Source organism: Podarcis filfolensis (assembly GCF_964270895.1).
Source record: "Podarcis filfolensis genome assembly, chromosome: 11".
Lineage (NCBI taxonomy): Eukaryota > Metazoa > Chordata > Lepidosauria > Squamata > Lacertidae > Podarcis > Podarcis filfolensis.
In genome coordinates, this window is record NC_139613.1 from 12,233,303 (window position 1) to 12,247,269 (window position 13,967).

Here is a 13,967-nt window from a genome sequence, read left to right on the forward strand (position 1 = left end):
CAGTACTTCTGGATTAAAGGAATAGTGTATCCACCTTGTTTAAAATGGAAATCCTCTTTAAAAAAAAGAAAGAAAGAAATATTTTAGAGATTTGCTCCTCATCTGAATTTGTATAGGTTAATTGCCTTGGCATTGTTTTGCCCCTCGTTAGATAAACCCTTAATCACAAGACCCTGGTGTAGCTATCATTTAAGTAATCGCAACGGGTGCAATCCGTAATTAAAATGATAGCCGCTAATTATACATCAGTTTAGAAAGCATCACTCTCCTGGCTGTAATTGAAAACAGGACTGAGGTATTGACAGTTGCTTGTGGCCCTCAAAATGGTCGAAAGCCACAGGGTGCTCTTAGAAATGAACTTTGGCATCTCAGAGAGGCAGCCTTGGAGAAATACGATCTTCCCTGAACCCTTTCTCATAATGCCCCCTGCCCTTCGTATGATGGAAGACTAAAAACCGCTGCTCCAGACCAGGATTGTCTTGATGGGTTGTTAAATGGACACGTGCATTTTAATGGGTTTATTTGCATGCTAATAGGGAGTGCGTAGCAGACGGATTTACTGTGGCAGTCATGTCTGCTGCTGGCAAATGCCAGGCCCATTACATGGCCGATCTGACAGGCATTAGACAGTGATAGGATTACTCTCTTGCCAGGAAGCTGTTGTTTTGTATCTGTGTCTGCTCAGCCCTCCCGGAGGTTAATTAGACCGCATACTGATAGCCTTTTGGAAGCTGTAAACTGGACCGCTTAAACTTGAGGCTGAGTCAGCTAAAGAACTGGGACGACCTCTGCGTCTCTTGAGCCGCAGGTGGCCTCAGTGGCGAGGAGTGCCTTTTCCCAGTTTTGGTTGGTAAGACAGCTACAGTCATTCCTGGACCAAGATAACTTGGCCACTGTGGTCCTGGCATTGGTAAGCCTCAAGATCAGATTCTTTAAACAAGCTCTTTGTGGGGCTCCCATTGGGCTTAGTTCAGAAACCGCAGCTGCTACAGAATGCAGTAGCTAGGTTGTTGACTGAGACATAGCTCAGTTGGTTAGAGTGTGTATTGCTGATAACGGCACGGTTGGAGGTTCAATCCCCATATGACACAGTAGCATATTCCTCATCGCAGGGGGGTTGGACTAGATGATCCTCGGGATCCCTTCCAACGCAATGATTCTATGATTCTATCCCATCAGCACCTAACAATACTTGGTAGACAGAGCTGCGTTGACAGCTAATGTGCTAACGGGCACAGTTCTGAGGGAATAATGGTCCTCAGAAGGTGGCGTACAGAATCAAGTGGTGGTGAGTTCCCATGTGTTGATGCTAGAGGTAGATATTTCATAGAGTTGGAAGGAACCCCAAGGAGTTTCAGTATTGCTTCACATCAGCTCCAAAACAAAGTTATTCAGCAGAGCCAATTCATGCATTCATCTTTGAACCATCAAATGAGAGTTGAAGGACAGAACGTGTAGATGGGAACCAACCCTTAGCCCCTCCCCCTTTCTCTCTTTAGTCATGTGACATAGATGTATGGATTGGCGTGTTGAGTTCTCTTCCCAGTGTATTTTTTTTTTTAATGCTCAAATAATTTGACAGTACTAAGTGTTATTTAACATATAAGCTATTTATGAAAATAATTGTGGAAGATAAACATGGCAACATGGAAATTAGAATTTGCGCTTTGAGTCTGATGCTGCCTGGAAGGGTTTAATGTTTTAAAAGTGACAGCCAAATATAATTATTTTCTTTTTGTTGATTGAGAGAGGAGAGCGCTCAGAGAATGTTTTGCAAAAACAGCAACATAGTTTTGGAAGTTGAAAATGCTTGTATCCTAGGCAACTGCAAGTGGTCTCAGGCACGGTTAGCAAGTTAATATGCAGTGTATATGTTGGGTTTTAGGGTGGAGGCATAGATATCTTCCATCAGTAGGCTCTGCCTAGTGGTCCTCCCTTCCCATCTTCCAATTACAGTCGTACCTCGGAAGTCAAATGCCTTGCGAGTCAAACGTTTTGGCTCCCGAATGCCGCAAACTTGGAAGTGAGTGTTCCGGTTTGTGAACTTTCTTTGGAACCAGAACGTCCAATGTGGGTTCCGAATGTTTTGGAAGTTGAACAGACTTCCAGAACGGATCCCGTTTGACTTCCAAGGTATGACTGTACAGTGGTACCTCGGGTTAAGTACTTAATTCGTTCCGGAGGTCCGTTCTTAACCTGAAACTCTTCTTAACCTGAAGCACCACTTTAGCTAATGGGGCCTCCTGCTGCCGCCGCGCCGCCGGAGCCCGATTCCTGTTCTCATCCTGAAGCAAAGTTCTTAACCCGAGGTACTATTTCTGGGTTAGCGGAGTCTGTGACCTGAAGCGTATGTAACCTGAGGTACCACTGTACTTGAAGAGAATTTCTGCAATTCATTTTGGAAGTGGCACATCTACAGGTTGCTCTTGTTGTAGCTTTGTGATCCTTTGCTTTTTACATTTTTTTACATTAACATGCTTGATCCCTGCATCCTTCTGCAGATCAGTCATGTACATGAGAAATCATGTGCAGTTGAAAGACTGAGGACATTTTTTTACATGTGATGAAATGTACTTTCATGCCATAGACAGTGCTTAAACAACGACAACCATACACACACACACATATAAACATAGGTGCCAACTCCCTGGGGCCTTGGGTGCCTGAGCACCCACAAAATTCTCCATGAAGGGGATGGGCACCCACAAAATTTGGTGCCAGGGCCATGCATGCTGCATAACACCCACGGTCACGGGGCCAAGTTGGCACTCCTGCATAAACACACACAGACACATATGCGTGGGTTCAGCAACAAAATACCCGGCCTGGTGGAACGCTCGTTCACAAGAGATCAGGGCCCTGTGGGATTTGACATCTTTCCACAGGGCCTGCAAGACAGAGCTGTTCTGCCTGGCCTTTGGTCAGGGCTCAGCCTGACTCCCCTTTTCTTTTTGTATAAGAACTACAGTGGTGCCTCGCAAGACGAAAAGAATCCGTTCCGCGAGTCTCTTCGTCTTGCGGTTTTTTCGTCTTACGAAGCAAGCCCATTAGCGGCTTAGCGGATTAGCGCTATTAGTGGCTTAGCGGGCTTAGCGGATCAGCTGATAAGCGGCTTAGCGGATCAGCTGATAAGCGGCTTAGCGGATCAGCTGATAAGCGGCTTAGCGATCAGCTGTTAAGCGGCTTAGCGGCTTAGCGGATCAGCTGTTAAGTGGCTTAGCGGATCAGCTGATAAGTGGCTTAGCGGCTTGGGAAAAAGGGGGGGAAAGGAAAAAAAACCCGCAGGAACTCGCAAGACATTTTCGTCTTGCGAAGCAAGCCCATAGGATATTCGTTTTGCGAAGCACCTCCAAAACAGAAAACCCTTTCGTCTAGCGGGTTTTCCGTCTCGCAAGGCATTCGTCTTGCGGGGCACCACTGTAGTATGAAAGAGGCCTCCCAGCATTCTCACAGGCCCATATAAGATCAGCCGATGAGCACTTACTATCCCCAACCCTAACCCTGCGGAAAGCCATCTAATTAGACTTTAATTTGATTCTGACCTGTTTTCAGGAGGTAATTTAATTATTGTTTGATTTTATACCAATGTTATATATTTGATGTTAGCTGCCCTGAGCCTGACTTTGGCCGGGGGAGGGCGGGATATAAATAAAAGTTGTTGTTGTTGTTATTATTATTATTATTATTATTATTATTATTATTATTATTATTATTGCAGTGTGGATTGCACCCAGCCAGTCCCTCCGCGTTGATGCTCAATTCCATCCCTCGCCCCAATCTATCCGACTGTCAGTTTGCATTTTGTGGTGCTTGAATATGCTCTGCCCTCTTTGTGCTCTTTTGGCATTATTGCCCATTGGGTTTCTGGCTTTTCTATTTTTTTTTAATAGATATTTATTGAAGTTTTACAAAAACATAAATTTAAAAAATCATATAAAAAGAAAGAAATACAATAAAAGAAACATAGAAAAATACATAAAATAAGAAAAAGAAGAGTAAAAACAAATCCATTTTTGTAACCCTAACTCATTATCTTATTTCCTTGGCCTCCTCACACCTCCCCTTTTTGTATCCCCATTTAAATAATCAAATCAGCAAATCCTTACCCTCTTTCGTTTATCTTAACTCTATATCTTAACATATTATAACTCTATATTTTCATCCATTATCAGTTCAATTTTGCATACTCTTGTTAACCTTGTTGCTAATGCCACTTATTTTCAATCCAACATCATTTTAACATTCATTAATTTTACAGTGTTTCTGCAGATAGTCTTTAAATTTCTTCCAGTCTTCTTCCACCAACTCTTCTCCCTGGTCTCGGATTCTGCCAGTCATTTCCGCCAATTCCATATAGTCCATGACCTTCATCTGCCACTCTTCCACTCTTTTCTAAACCCCAATGAGTTTTTTGTTCATTTGCTGCTTGTGTTGTTTTTAACTGATGACTAGTGGTTTTGGTCTTTTTTTGTAATGCTTCTCTGATTTTTATTTGCTATATTTTTGTATACTTACATACTGCTTAGAGCCCCCTCCTTCAAACATTGATACCTCAGGTTACAGTGATACCTCAGGTTAAGTACTTAATTCGTTCTGGAGGTCCGTTCTTAACCTGAAACTGTTCTTAACATGAGGTACCACTTTAGCTAATGGGGCCTCCCGCTGCCGCTGCATGATTTCTGTTCTCATCCTGAAGTAAAGTTCTTAACCCAATGTAATATTTCTGGGTTAACGGAGTCTGTAACCTGAAGTGTCTATAACCTGAAGCGCATGTAACCCAAGGTACCACTGTATATAGACCAGCTAAATTCATAATTGAAGGACAGCACACATATATGTTTGTGCAATGCACACACACTTCTTCAAAGAAGAATCGGCTGATACCTCTGTCTTTGGTGTGGTCAGTGCCATTTTGGTTAAGTGAGCAGTGGGATTGAGATCACAATAAGTAGACACAAGCAGAACCCTGCTTCTGTACTGCAACTCTCATCATCCCGGACCACTGGCCATGCAGTGGTCTGGATGACTGCAATGTGCTCTACATGGGGCTACCTTTGAAGGTGACCCGGAAACTACAACAAATCCAGAATGCGGCAGCTAGATTGGTGACTGGGAGTAGCTGCCAAGACCATATAACACCAGTCCTGAAAGACCTACATTGGCTCCCAGTAAGTTTCCGAGCACAATTAAAAGTGTTGGTGCTGACTTTTAAAGCCCTAAATGGCCTCGGCCCAGTATACCTGAAGGAGCGTCTCCACCCCCCATTGTCCAGCCCAGACACTGAGGTCCAGTGCCGAGGGCCTTCTGGCCATTCCCTCCCTGTGAGAAGTGAAGCTACAGGGTACCAGGCAGAGGGCCTTCTCAGTAGTGGCTTCCTCCTTGTGGAATGCCCTCCTATCAGATGTCAAGAAAATAAAAAATTATATGACTTTTAGAAGACATCTGAAGGCAGCCCTGTTTAGGGAAGTTTTTAACGTTTGATGTTTTATTATGTTTTTAATATTATGTTGGTTTCCCCAACCACTCTGGGCGGGGTATAAATAATAATAATAATAATAATAATAATAATAATAATAATAATAATAATAATTCTGGCTGAGGCTGATGGGAGATGGAATCCAATGATTCCTAAAGGGCCACAGTTTGGTGTGGAGGATGAGCAAAAGGATCTCTCTCTCATATGCACACACACAAGAGAGAGAGAGAGCACCTATAATTCCATAAAGTGGCTCATTTAGAGAGAAGCAGGTGATTGAAGGTGCTTCAAGCAGAGATATGCATCATATTCTCTGCTATGTGAGGTGCTCCCCTCCCCAACTCACACACACCAGCTTTCCACAGCTTGAGCAAAGAATATGAATTTTGCATATCGTGCTTCTTCTTCTGACGCTCAGCAGCTGGTGTCTGTAGCAGATTCACAGCTGCTGTAACAGGTACCTGCTAGAATGGATCTTCCCCCTGGAAGAAGCTGAAAGAGCTCACTCCTGGCAGCGTGTCAGGACGTCACACTCTCTTCCTTTCTCCTCAGGATGCTTAAGTTCCTGGTGAAACCAATTACTTTCCAGTTATGCTAGACACAGAACACCTTGCTGCTTAAAATAATAAAGTGTGTGGTTGCGGGAGGTGGGGGAGTACCCATTGATTTTTGTCTTCTCAGCTAGGAAAGGAAAAAATAGCTTGATAATACGGTGGATGTATTTAAAGCTGGGCCGGAATTTCTCAGGCAAAACAATAATTTTCTTACCATTCCCCCCCCCCCCCGAGAATGTTCTTCTTCCCGCTCTTCTTGAACTATGGGTGTATTTTGATTGCACCCATCCTAGAATATTTGGCAAAAATGGCCCTCCCCCCTCGTGTATATAAAGGTGTATAATGAAGGCACCAGGTGCCAACTTCTCTGGGGAGAGCATTTCACAGATGTGGAGCCACTGCAGAGAAGGCCCCGTTCTAGTGTTGCCACCCTCTGGACCTCTCAAGGAGGAGGCACATGAAGGAGGGCCTCAGAAGATAATGCTAGGGTCCGGGTAGGTTCATATGGGAAGAGGCAGTCCTTGAGATATTACGGTCCTGAGCCATTTAAATTTAAAAGTAATTGCTACCATTTAAGTAGAATTACCACAAATCTTCCTGCTCAGTCTGCTGTCCAAATGCTTCTATTTAAGTGCAATGGCGAGGCTGCTGCTCCTCCCCTTTATTTATCTTGAAACCAGACTTAAATCAGATAGTCCTTCCAAAAAAAAATTTTTTTTAATGGTCACCTTCAAATAGAGGAGTGCTTTCTATAAAACAGAACTGGCAGCCACTCTTTTATCCATTCATTGTGCCTGATAGAGTCAGATTTGCTTGTCTCCCACTCTGCCACCTTTAAAAGCTTTTAAAATCGGCTGCCTCCCTTTGCCTCATGGAATGCTTCTGCCTTAGTAAGATGTGCGAAATTTCCTAGGGGGGAAATGCACTTCTTATCAAACGCATGCATTGTGTTCTAAAAGGCCTATTAGGAAATCAAGAGGTGTGATATATCACAACTCCAAATAATGGGTTTTTAAGGTGGTTACCCTGCCCCTCTGTCTGGAGTAGGGTAATTAGTATTCTTTTCTGTTATCTCCTAAGAACTTTATGATGCTACGGCATAGCTTGCAGCTTTGCCATTGATTCTGCGAGAGCCAAAGCAACATCTAAAATAGTATTGATTAAGAAAAGCCGAGACAGCGCAGAAAATACTGCACCCTCCCAAAGGAAATTGGCCTCAGTCCGGTGTGTAAGTTATGTTTGATGACCGCTGTATCTGTATGAATGCAAATGTGCAGCTCTGTTTTATAGCAAATGCGTGCAATATGCAGCAGACTCCTGCACTATACACATTGTGATTCAGGCAGAGCTTAATTTGAGCCACAGTTTACTAAGCAATTGTGTAAATGACTTTAGCCCATGGGTAGGCAAACTAAGGCCCGGGGGCCGGATCCGGCCCAATCGCCTTCTAAATCCGGTCCGCGGATGGTCTGGGAACCAGCATGTTTTTACATGAGTAGAATGTGTCCTTTTATTTAAAATGCATGTCTGGGTTGTTTGTGGGACCTGCCTGGTGCTTTTACAAACTCGGTCCAGTATATCTGAAGGAGCGTCTCCACCCCCATCGTTCTGCCCGGACACTGAGGTCCAGCGCCGAGGGCCTTCTGGCAGTTCCCTCACTGCGAGAAGCCAAGTTACAGGGAACCAGGCAGAGGGCCTTATCGGTAGTGGCACCCGCCCTGTGGAACACCCTCCCACCAGATGTCAAAGAGAAGAACAACTACCAGACTTTTAGAAGACATCTGAAGGCAGCCCTGTTTAGGGAAGCTTTTAATGTTTGATGTATTATGGTATTTTAATATTTTGTTGGAAGCCGCCCAGAGTGGCTAGGGAAGCCCAGCCAGATGAGCAGCGTATAAATATTAAATTATTAAATTATTATTATTATTATTATTATTATTATTATTATTATTATTTATTACACGAGTAGAATGTGTGCTTTTATTTAAAATGCATCTCCAGGTTATTTGTGGGGCATAGGAATTCATTCATATATATATATATATATTTCAAAATATAGTCTGCCCCCCCCAAGGTCTGAGGGACAGTGGACCGGCCCCCTGCTTAAAAAGTTTGCTGACCCCTGCGTTTAGCCACTAAGATCTTTGTTCCAGGCCCATCACTGGTGATGTTATCAGCTCTGAACATTGAGCCAGGGTCAGCAGCAGAGCATATGCTTGCACTGCCCAGGGTGGGCGCGCTCCCGAGGGGCTTGGGGCTCGGAGGTGCCCTCCCAGGCACGGGATAGTCGCTCAGGTGCACGGAGTGGCGCATGCACCCTGCAGCCGGGGACAGAGCCAGCCACCGATGGCAGACATTCGGCGCACCGCCCACCCGTGACTCCCAAGCCTCCCCCAGCTGTCAAAACAAAGGGGGAAGGGGGAAATGCAGCCAGCAAGGCGGCGCAGCTCCCCCCCTTCCCCCGATGGCTCGGGCGGAAGTTGCGGGCGGGCAGCACACCAAATGTCACCCCCCTCAGAGAAGACAACCGGGGCAGCCCGCCCCCATCACCTCCCTTCCTCCGCCCCTGGCCAGGGTGACTGACACATAAAGAGACTGTGCACCTGCTGTTGGTTGCCAGAAGGAGCTGGAAGTGACTCCGGACTGAAGGTACTTCAGGACTGGAAATCACAGCCAGGTTCCTCTGCTCCAGAGTGGCTAAAGAGGGTAGGGAACCATGTTGATGGAATGACAGAGACATCACTTCAGACTAGGATTTCTAAAATAGGGGTGGGGGAAAGAGAGATCAGCCCTTCAGTTGGTTGGCGTTATGTAAAGCTGATGTGCGCTATGTAATAAAGCATTGTGGCCTTTTTGTTTATGTTGATTTTTAGTTTATTTACTCATTGTAATTCTTTCAACATGCATACTTCTCAAAAAAAGGTATAGAGCAAATGTTGGGGAAGGGTTTCCAGACTGGAACTCTGATATAGGAAGGATTACATTTTCTGGCCTCTTTGGTTCTGATCCATATTAGCCCATTGGCTCCCAGTACGTTTCTGAGCACAATTCAAAGTGTTGATGCTGACCTTTAAAGCCCTAAACATCCTCGGTCCAGTATACCTGAAGGAGCGTCTCATTCAGCCAGGACACTGAGGACCTTCTGGCGGTTCCCTCCCTGCAAGAAGTGAGGTTACAGGGAACCAGGCAGAGGGCCTTCTCAGTAGTGGCGCCCGCCCTGTGGAACACCCTCCCATCAGATGTCAAAGAGATAAACAACTACCTGACATTTAGAAGACATCTGAAGGCAGCCCTGTTTAAGGAAGTTTTTAATGACTGATGTTTTAATGTGTTTTTAATCTTTTGTTGGAAGCCGCCCAGAGTGGCTGGGGAAACCCAGCCAGATGGGCAGGGTATTAATAAGTTGTTGTTGTTGTAAAATATTTTAGAGATCTGAATGCTGATTGCTAATTGTGCAAATGGTGCCCCTTACATTTTGGCATACCTATATGGAATTAAAGTTTGGCTGAAACTATGTGGCTGGTAGAAAAAAGGCAGTTCTTTGATTCTATGATCTTACTGTACTAAATATTACTGGGAGAGGAAGTACAGGGCTGTTGCTTTTTGGTGTCTAATTTCAGCCAAAGGAGGCAGTGTTTGGGGCAGACTTCATGCACTGCATTGTGACGCTTTTGCCGAAAAGGAATACTTCCCCCACCCCTTTTTTGAAAAATTGGAGGACAGGTTTCAGCACAGCCCTGGTAAATACCAAGAGCTGGCCTTTGGCGCTTGCCTGATCAACAGAACAGTTGCACCACAAACACATACGGTATGTGGTTGGCATCATGTAATCTGACATACGAGCAACTAACACAAGCATTGCACAACCAAAAGTGGGCTGAGAAACCTTCTGAGTTAAAATAGCAACCCAAGTAACATTAAAGAGCCCAGATTTATATGGAAACAACTCTGTGCTGTACAGTATCCATTCTTACTAAGGTTATGTAAGCAGTTGTGCTTTGTGGATATTCCCATAGGAGAATTGAAGTAGTTTATCTGACTGCTTGGACTTGAAATAGATTGTTTATTTTGATCCTTTGGGATTTGACATCTCAAGAATCTGAAGTTCGTTGATTTCACAGAGAAGTGTTGGTGTTCCACCCCTTGCAGAACTAGGGCTTTCATTGACTCTGGTGGATCTGAACTACTAGATAAAACCATTCATTTAATCCTGTTTTATAGGATTGCATTTACGTTAGGTTTTTATAGGATTGTTGCTACTCTCTGGAAATGATAGTACTTCAAGAGTGTTTTATAAGTTTGCTCTTCGGCTTATGGTGTGCATTTTAAAGCTATTTTTGAACATTTGCATTTTCATATAAGCATTATCTGCCTACAATTTTCTTTACAACCCTGGCTACTAAACCCACATTTAAAATAAGCATTTCCAGAATTGAAATACACAGTCTGTTCAGCCATAAGGGCCCTTTGTATCATCCTGCATAGAGCACAGCTGAGATTGTATCACGCAACAAAATCTTAGGCAACACATGTACACAAACCCGAGTTTTATAATGAGCAAATAAATTACGTGTCTGCCAAAGCTTATATTTATTTATGAACTAATCAACTTCCTACTGATAAAACTGGGTATGTTTGCAAAGTATTCATTGACACCTGCTATTAATTGGCTTTGAAGGAGCAGCAGAATTGTGATACGATTTTGTGCAGTCATTGGCAGGCGTCAATTGACCCCCAATTTAACTTGTAATCCTGACTGACCCTCCACTTTCCCTGATGTTATTATCTATCCAAGGTGGTGGAAACAGCATCGTTTTTATCACAGCAACTGATGCAAATACTTTGCTATTAAACATTAAAATTACTGTTTTGTTATCACTGAAATACACATGGTTTTAATGATTGACTGCATTCTAGCAGGATCTAGAACAAACTTGTCTGAAGTGCTGTTTTGTTCTTTCATTAGTTTCACATTTAGAAATAGACGCTGTAAACTTAAACAGAAAGGCAGTCTGTCTCCTCATAGCGGGGAAGGCTAACCAGGGTGGATCTACACACAGGAGGAAAAACAGTGTAAATAAGTCAGAAATTAAATCGTTATAACAAAAGAAAAAAACACTATGGAAAATCGGAATTATTATTTTTTTGAATGTTTATAATGCATTCAAAACGTTGTTTTTTTGACTAACGTAGCCAAGTCCCAGTTGTCCTGTGTGTGCCTGCTAAGATCTGCTGTCCGGGTGCTGCTAACTGTTGATTGATCAAGGCCCCTCCAGCTCTTCTTCCTTGTGTTTCTTCATTTTGAAACCAGATGTTGACTGGATGACCCTTCAAACAGAGGAGTAGCCTCTGTAAAGTAGGGCACATTGTCACCACATTACAACCTGTAAAGGAGAGGCTCCTATGACCAAATAATCATCTGTATGAACATAGCCCACCACATAAAAAGTAAAAAAATAAAAACCATAACCTGGCATGAACACCTCATGGATGTTTAGTTTTATATACAGAAAAGTACTTTATCTCCCTTTTTTGCATGGGGGGGCAGTCAATGATCTATTTTAAGTCTCTGGTCTAATTGCCTATGGTTTATTTTTGGGGAATCCTGCAATGTGCTTAAGTTTTTACTCTGCTAACTATACGTTGGAGTTCTACTCTGGATCAATATTGAGTAGAATTCCCATGATTGTGACCCCAAACCGGAGTCTGAAGGAGCACCACCCTGATACTTCAGCTGGTTTTAGCATGTTTGTATGATTTAGTTTTTAAAAAAGAGTACTTCTATTTTGATAAAAGTGCCAAAGGTGGCAGCACAAAATGGCTTCCATGGGCAATAAACAAACAAAATGGCAACAGTACTCTGTACGAGTGAGTACTGTCAAATAATTGTGTGTGTATACGTGTGTGTGTGTGTGTGTGTGTAGGTGAGTATTGTGTATAACTTGATGTATAAAACCTCTTCTACAAAAATAAAATCAGCTTTAACATTTTTGTTTTACAGAGCATCAAAGTGAGCTGGCTACCACCGCCTCCTGGCACACAAAATGGATTTATCACTGGCTACAAAATACGACACAGGAAGACAGCCCGCAGGGGTGAGATAGAAACATTGGAGCCAAACAACCTCTGGTACCTGTTCACAGGTCAGTGTTTACACAGTTGTGGCCTTACAGTGTTGTTGATGAAGGAAATGTTTCGGGAATAAAACACACTTTCCGTTCGAATGGAATGTCATTCCCCTTGCATTTAGCTGACGCTTATTGGACTGCACAGCAACAACCCTCATACATTTTTACTTTGTTTCCTCCTTAATGGCTTTATCCTATGTGTGTGCCTCTCCATTTTCCTCCGCTTAATGAGATTGAAACACAATTCCCCATTCTGCCTAGCAGTTTCTATCCTAAATTAGTTTCCATGAATGCCAACTCAAATATGAAACCAAAAGCTGTCGTGCTGCTACCGGGGTATTTCTTTATTCTTCATAAACAAACCGAAATGTCCATTTTTTAATGACAGGTTGGATATGCAAGGATTCTCTCTTGCGTTTTTACAGTGGTGCAACATCTCTCTGGCCCATTTTGCATGGATTGCTAAGCCAAACCGTGGCTTAGCACAAATAAGTAAGCATGTGGGCTCCCAGACAGGAGATTTTAGGGACTTTGCTTCTCCTTGATCTTTCTTCTGCTGCTGCACCATGCTGAGTTATGATACGATATGATACGATAATCTTTATTGTCATTGTCCCATACAGAACAACGAAATTGAAAAATTCTACATCAGACATTCAAAAACCAACAAGCCTGCTATCCCAGCTATCCCAGCCTAGTTATCCCCCTAAAAACTTTGATACCTCATAATTAAATACAATATACTCCCATAGAGACTACCTTACACTGCGTTTAAAACCAAAATTTGGATAGAAACTGTTTCTCAGGCAGCTAGTCCTAGTCTTTATAACCCTGTACCTTCTTCCAGAAGGCAGAAGCTGAAAGAGATCATTTCCGGGGTGTGTACTGTCCTGCACTATCTCTGCAGCTTTCTTATGACATCTGGAAGCGTAGATTTGATCCAAGGTGGGAAGAGTGCACCCAATTATTCTCTCCGCAGTCTTTACAACCCTAGACAGCTTTGTTTTTCCCCTGACTGTGCAGCTCCCAAACCACACACAGAGACCATAAGTTAATACACTCTCAACAGTACAATGGTAAAATGCCATCAACAGGTCCTTTGAGATATTATTTTTCCGGAGGATTCTCAGAAAATATAACCTCTGTGTTTTTCCGGAGGATTCTCAGAAAATATAACCTCTGTGTTCTCTTCATCAGGTCTTTACTGTTTTCAACTGTTTTCAATGTTCAACCATGGTTGGGCGTTGTCTGTCATCTGAACCCATGCTCATTGTTTAGCTATATCCAGAAAATGAAGTGACATAGTGCAGCAATTGTGAATGGCAACTATGCAGTCTTAGAAGATAAAATAAATAGGTGGACTCTTGTTTCTCTGGTCCTTGTTTTGGCTCTGTTCCTGTTAAACCACCTGAGTTTGCTATTAGAGGGGATCCTGATGCTGTTAGTGTCACTACTAGACAGGGAGGGATTGAGGAAGGGGAAAAAAGAGTGCCTTATGTGGTTGTTGTTTTGATATTTCATGCGAAAGGTCAACTCTGCCACTTCTGCAATAGGACTCTGGTAGTTTCTCCTCCACCTATGGGAAGTTCTCCTTCAGATTCCACATCTAGAGGATGTTGGGGGCCATATGATCCCGTCCCAAGCTCCTTACCAAGACATGATGCAAATTAGAACAGAATTAGAAAGGTCCAGGAATAAAAATAAAAAAAAGAAAAACGCCCCTTCATTTTCTAAAGAATAATTCCATGTGTGATTGTTGGAAGAAAACATGCTTTTATTCCCTTTGGAAAGCTGTAAAGTAGGCGATAA

The 13,967-nt window shown here is 43.1% G+C and overlaps 1 protein-coding gene across 3 annotated transcripts in view; it reads left to right on the forward strand.

Moving 5' to 3' along the window:
* Positions 1–13,967, forward strand: part of DCC (DCC netrin 1 receptor) — a gene marked incomplete at its 5' end in the record, with an annotated part of 927,493 nt that overhangs the window by 769,299 nt on the left and 144,227 nt on the right. For all 3 annotated transcript variants that reach the window (XM_083575505.1, XM_083575506.1, XM_083575507.1), the window contains one exon: positions 12,032–12,173. In XM_083575505.1, the coding sequence (XP_083431631.1) occupies positions 12,032–12,173 (142 nt within the window). The remainder of the gene's footprint in view (positions 1–12,031; positions 12,174–13,967) is intronic.